The sequence below is a fragment of the Octodon degus genome, unplaced genomic scaffold (assembly GCF_000260255.1).
Source record: "Octodon degus isolate 3935 unplaced genomic scaffold, OctDeg1.0 scaffold00083, whole genome shotgun sequence".
Classification (NCBI taxonomy): Eukaryota; Metazoa; Chordata; class Mammalia; order Rodentia; family Octodontidae; genus Octodon; species Octodon degus.
Window position 1 is genome coordinate 11,601,562 of NW_004524659.1, and position 5,219 is coordinate 11,606,780.

Genomic DNA, 5,219 nt, shown 5'->3' on the forward strand with positions numbered 1-5,219 from the left:
AACTCGGCAACCTAAGTCTCTTTTCATACACAGCCCAAGAACGGGACAGACCCAAACAGGCAGCAGAGGAATTCCTTTCACAGCCAAGACTTTAAAGGACCTCAATTCTCTCCTGTTCTAATAGCATCTACTACCTAACGTCCAGACCTACTTAAAAAACAAAAAATTAACAAAAAAACAAACCCTGTCCTCAGGTAACCCACGTTCCCAAGAAAACACATCAGGCCTCAGAGCTCGCTATTCCCCCTGCTACAGGTCCCTTCAGTTGAGTCAGATTCCAAATGGCTCAATTTTCGAAGTATACACTTAATCTTCAACGCCAACGTTTTCACTCTCTTAACGCGCCTTTTACATCCTCCAAAGCCAGGCCCAGCTATATTACTAAGTTAATTTTTCCTCTCCTCCCTCAAAACAGCTTCTAAACATGATCTTCAGCATCTCCCCTCCCAAGAGCCCTCCTTCCCCCTCCCCACGCGGCCACAGACCCCAGCACCTTATATTGCAGCGTGCGCGGCTCGATCATCTCCAGGGGGCGCCCGTTCACCTTGATGAGGCCATTGCCCCGCTTGCAGTGTGCCACCGCTGTGGCTGTCTTCTGTAGAAAACGAGGAGGTAGCGGGACCAAGTGAGCTTTGGGCTCCGGCTGTCACGTCAACCCAAGAGCCCTCCCCATTGGCTTCCGCCAGACCCCGGCCCACCTTGCGACCGAAGACTTGCACGGACTGCAGCGGACCCTTGGACGGCATGGTTTCTAGCGCAGAGTCTGGAGCTCCTCACCGCGCGGCGCCGCAACCGGAAAAGGGAAGTTTGGGGCCACCCAGGCCGCTTTTCAGGGTCTGCGCATGCGTCTTGAGCGCCACAGCGCGACAGGAGCGAGCTTTACGGTTCACCTTGTAGCTAGGGCGGGGCCACTGGAAGAGCAGGGGGCGGGCCGAGGGCGGGCCGGGGCTGGGTCTTGGTGCCTTCGGTGGTTGAGGGTGTGCGCCCCCTCTCTGGGCGTTCCCGCTCGCGTACACCCGTCCCCAGCCCTTCTCTAGGTCGAGCCTCTGCCTCCTACCCAGGCATCCATCCCCTTCTGGGACTTCCTTGTCCTTCTCCTGGCATCCCCTTCGGATTCCGCTCGCGGGGAAGTGCGTACGCGGCGAGAACGCAAGCCTGATTCCCAGAACCCATTTTCCGCCCCCCCGAACCCGTTTTTTAAAGATCCTCTCCTCATCGTTCCTTTTCCCATGAGAGCTCCCTCCCGGAGAAACATACCTTCCACCACAATTTCTTTCCTTTCATTTTCCTCTCCGGAACCCTGGTCTCCCAGAATCCTTCACCCAGAGATCTTCATCAAATCTCTCTTCAGAGCCCTCAATCTGACTCCTAATTTTCTCCGTGAACCCCCCTGCCCTCAGAGCCCCTTTCCGGAATGAGTGGGCCGCACTTCGTGGAATCCTTTTTCTCCCACCGAACCTCCCTTTCCTCCCACACCCAGCCTTCTCAGAACAGCCTTTCACAACATCTTCCCCTCTGAGCCCCCTTCCCAAATCAACCCTTCCCCTGAATTTCTATCCCTTAGGGGAGCTCTCTCCCCACTAACCCCCTCCCTAAGAATCATACCCCCACCCCATCCGCAGGAGCCTTCCTCTTTAGGGTCCACACTTCCTCCAGAGCCCCTAGATCTGGACGAGTGTGGTGGCGCACGCCTGTAATCCCAACATTTTTTTTTTTTTCTTTTTTTTCTGAGCACTTGTTCCACTGAGCCATCTCCTTGGCCCCTCCCAACACTTTTAAGAGGCTGAGATAGGAGGATCACTTGCAAGTTCAAGGCCAATCTGGACTACATAATAGTTCAAGGCCGACCAGAAGTACATAACAAGACCTTGTCTAAAAAAAACAACCCTAAATCATCTTTACTTTTCCCAAATCACCTTCCCCCCTAGGCTCATTTCCCCACTGAATTCTCCATCCCTGGTCCTTCAGTACTGGCTGAGGAACCCCAGGTTTAGGTTGTTCCCCTCCACCCCAGTACTCTCACTAGCCAAGGAGTACCCCCCCCAAGTAGAGTTTCCCTGTTTCTCTGCCATCACAGGGTCTGATGTTCCCCCCTTATCAGAGAGAGTAGATACCAGGTTAAAATCAGAGGCAAGAATTGCCATGAGTTCAAGGCCAGCCTGAACTATGGAGATCTTACTTCAAAAAATCAAAACCCAGACAAAGATCAGAGGAGCAGAGGCCACAGGATTGATCCTCCAGCCACAGCCCCCCTACTAACAGGAGACAGACACAGCAGGGCTGGGAAGAGGATGGGAGTTCCCAGAAGCATTCCAGGAAGGGCATAAAGAGACAGCAAAAGACTGGCACACAGGGACAAAGATAAAGGGACTGGGGCCGGGGAGATAGCTCAGCAGAGTAAGCGCTTGCCTGGCAGTACAGGGTCCTGAGTTCAATCTGGTACCACAAAAAATTAAAATAATAATAATAATAATAAAGATAAAGGGAACAAGCACCAAGGGACAAGACAGACAAATGGATTCAGAAACTTCAAGACTAATAGGAACCTGGGGTTCCTCAGCCAGTACTGAAGGACCAGGGATGGAGAATTCAGTGGGGAAATGAGCCTAGGGGGGAAGGTGATTTGGGAAAAGTAAAGATGATTTAGGGTTGTTTTTTTAGACAAGGTCTTGTTATGTACTTCTGGTCGGCCTTGAACTATTATGTAGTCCAGATTGGCCTTGAACTTGCAAGTGATCCTCCTATGGTGGCGTATTCCTGTAGTAATCTCAACACTGGGGAGACTGAAGCAGGATTGTTTAGAGTTCAAGACCAGCCTGGACTACAAATTGAGCTCAACATAGTGAAACCCTGTCAGAAAGAAAGGGGCTAGGGAGATGGCTCAGTAGAATAAGGGCTTCCCTGACAAATGTGAGGGCCTGAGTTCAATGCCCAGTACAATCTTTTTTTCCACACACCCCCCCAAAAAAAAGGAAGGATGACAGGAGAAACCTTTGGGCTGGAGAGATAGCTCAGTGGTCTAAGTGCCTGCCTGGCAAGCACAAGGACCCCAGTTCAATCCCCCGTATAGCATGCTGTGCTGCCCTGGAAACCTGGGCAAGCCTAGCTGTGTAGCGAGACCTGGCACACACCTGTAATCTCAGCTCCTGGGAGGCTGTAAACAGGCGGATCACTATGAGTCTGATCTATTAGTGAGACCCTGAACACCCTGTAGACCCTCACCTAAAATACAAAAAAAAAAAAAAAGAGAGAGAGAGAAAAGAAATAAAGAAAGAGGGGCTAGGGCTGGTGAGATGGCTCAGTGATCTAAAGCACCTACTTAGAACAAGCTTAGCAAAGCACAGGGACCGCTGTTCAATCCCCCAGCACCACATGCCAGCCAGCCCCGTCCCCTGGTGGGCTGAGCTGGCCACGCGCGGCAACACACACACACACACATAAATAATTAATAAAATTTTAACAAAAAAAATAAATAAAGGGAGGAAGGAAGGAAAGAGACTGAGGTGCCAACCCTAAGAGAAGAAAGACAATGCAGGCAAGCAGGAAGGCCTCAAAATACTTGAGACACAAATAGAAATGTAACTGGAGCAGAACCCCCAGGCACCTACAGGTGCAGATGAGGCACAGCACAGGTGCGTCCCCAGGAGAGCCCAGGCCCCAAGTGCACACACTCCTGTCCCAGGGTTCAGAGCTCTTCAGCCCTGTGGGCTGATTCTCACACTCTTGCCAATTCTTGCATCTGCCCTTTGCTTGGCAGCCTTGCCTCCTCTGAGGTCACCTATATTCCCCTGCCTCTCAGGGTGCGTCCCCTGAGAATCTGTGACAGGGCGCAGTTCTCTCCTGCTCCAGTTTTGCTAACCCCATCCCTTTCTCTGTACCTCTCTTCTTGAGTCCTTGAAGGAGGGAGGGCTCATGTAGCCTTTCTGGACCATTCTCCTGCCGGGAGAGGCTCATGTAGCCTTTCTGGACCATCCTCTGACCCCTGCATCAGCCTAAGCAAGTGCTTTAATCCGCTGAGCTATCTGGTCGGCCCAGGAGCCCCATTTTGGAGATGCAGAAAGTCAAGAGCATTGCCAGGAAGGAAGTTGGAGACCTCAGGGACTGCCCTCTACTTCTACTGGAGGAACTAGTTTTATTTTCTGCCAGCCAGCATAAAGACACTGGGAAGAAGGGGCAGAGCCAGAAGATGCAGGTGGAGGGTATTTGAGAAAGGGCCAAGCTCCCTTTACCAAGATCTGATTCTCTTCTTACTCACAAATTACAGGGAAACAGGAAGGATGATTGTACCTTCTATACCTGAAATGATCTCCTGGAGGCCTCAGCCTCCTGAGTACTGGGATTAACTGCACCACCACTCCACGCTCATCCTGGACATCACGGATGGACATGTTGTCCATTTTGGACAGATCTGTCAATTGCCAGAAGATGGCAGTAAAGGATCTTGTTCTAATACAATCATCATAGTATTTTAAGGAAGAAATACCTTTATTTTTATTTTTTCCTTTTTATGGATTTTAGTACAGAGTCTACAGGATTTCACTATGTAGATTGTACTTGCAGTGATTCTCCTGTTTTCAGCTTCCCAAGCACTGGGATTACAGGTGTGCGCCACTATACCCAGTCTCAGTCCCAGTCTCAGCAAGCGCCAAGAGCAGGGCCAGCACGGCAGGCCAGGAATCAAACCTCTGACCCCTGCATCTGCCTAAGCAAGTGCTTTAATCCGCTGAGCTATCTGGTCGGCCCAGGAGCCCCATTTTGGAGATGCAGAAAGTCAAGTGCAGAGCTGTGAAGGGGGTTGTCACAAATCAGAAACCTTGGAGACAGTCACTTGGCACCCCAGAGTTGTGTCCTGCTGAGACTCTAGGGTGCATCAGCCTGGCATTGCCTGGGATCAGGGCTGAGGACAGCTCATCTGGGGTGGAGTGGGGGCTTCTGTGTTCTGGCTGCAGTGCAGGTTGGAATCCCAGTGGTGGCTGGCCAGCCAGGGCCCTGCCTGCCCTTTCTGAAGGACAACCCCTGGGACCCATGCCCTCTGTCTGACCAGACTCTTGGGGTTATTACATGGGCTTGGATTGGCCCCTTCTTGAAGCATGGGCCTTGGAATACAATCTGCTGGAAAGAGAGACAGAGACAGGGAGAGAGAAAACTAGCCTAGTCCCAGATCCCTAACTGTATTCCTAATTCAATCCCCGGATCAGAAAGAAAAAAAAAAAAAAAAA

General features: G+C 51.3%; 1 protein-coding gene across 1 annotated transcript; it reads right to left on the reverse strand.

The window, feature by feature from the left end:
• Window positions 1-403: 403 nt before the first annotated feature.
• On the reverse strand, window positions 404-810 carry Rps16 (ribosomal protein S16). The gene is made up of 2 exons (XM_023721543.1): window positions 699-810; window positions 404-595 (listed from the first exon to the last, which is right to left on the reverse strand). Exons 1-2 carry the CDS (start codon window positions 744-746, stop codon window positions 419-421), a joined length of 225 nt encoding a protein of 74 aa, XP_023577311.1. The 5' UTR covers window positions 747-810; the 3' UTR covers window positions 404-418.
• Window positions 811-5,219: the final 4,409 nt, after the last annotated feature.

Bases quoted from the DNA above. Each gene is read 5' to 3' on its own strand.
- Rps16 (XM_023721543.1), bottom strand. From the start codon at position 746: ATGCCGTCCAAGGGTCCGCTGCAGTCCGTGCAAGTCTTCGGTCGCAAG. The intron at 596-698 runs GTGGGCCGGGGT...CGTTTTCTACAG, and splicing joins TGCAAGTCTTCGGTCGCAAG to AAGACAGCCACAGCGGTGGC.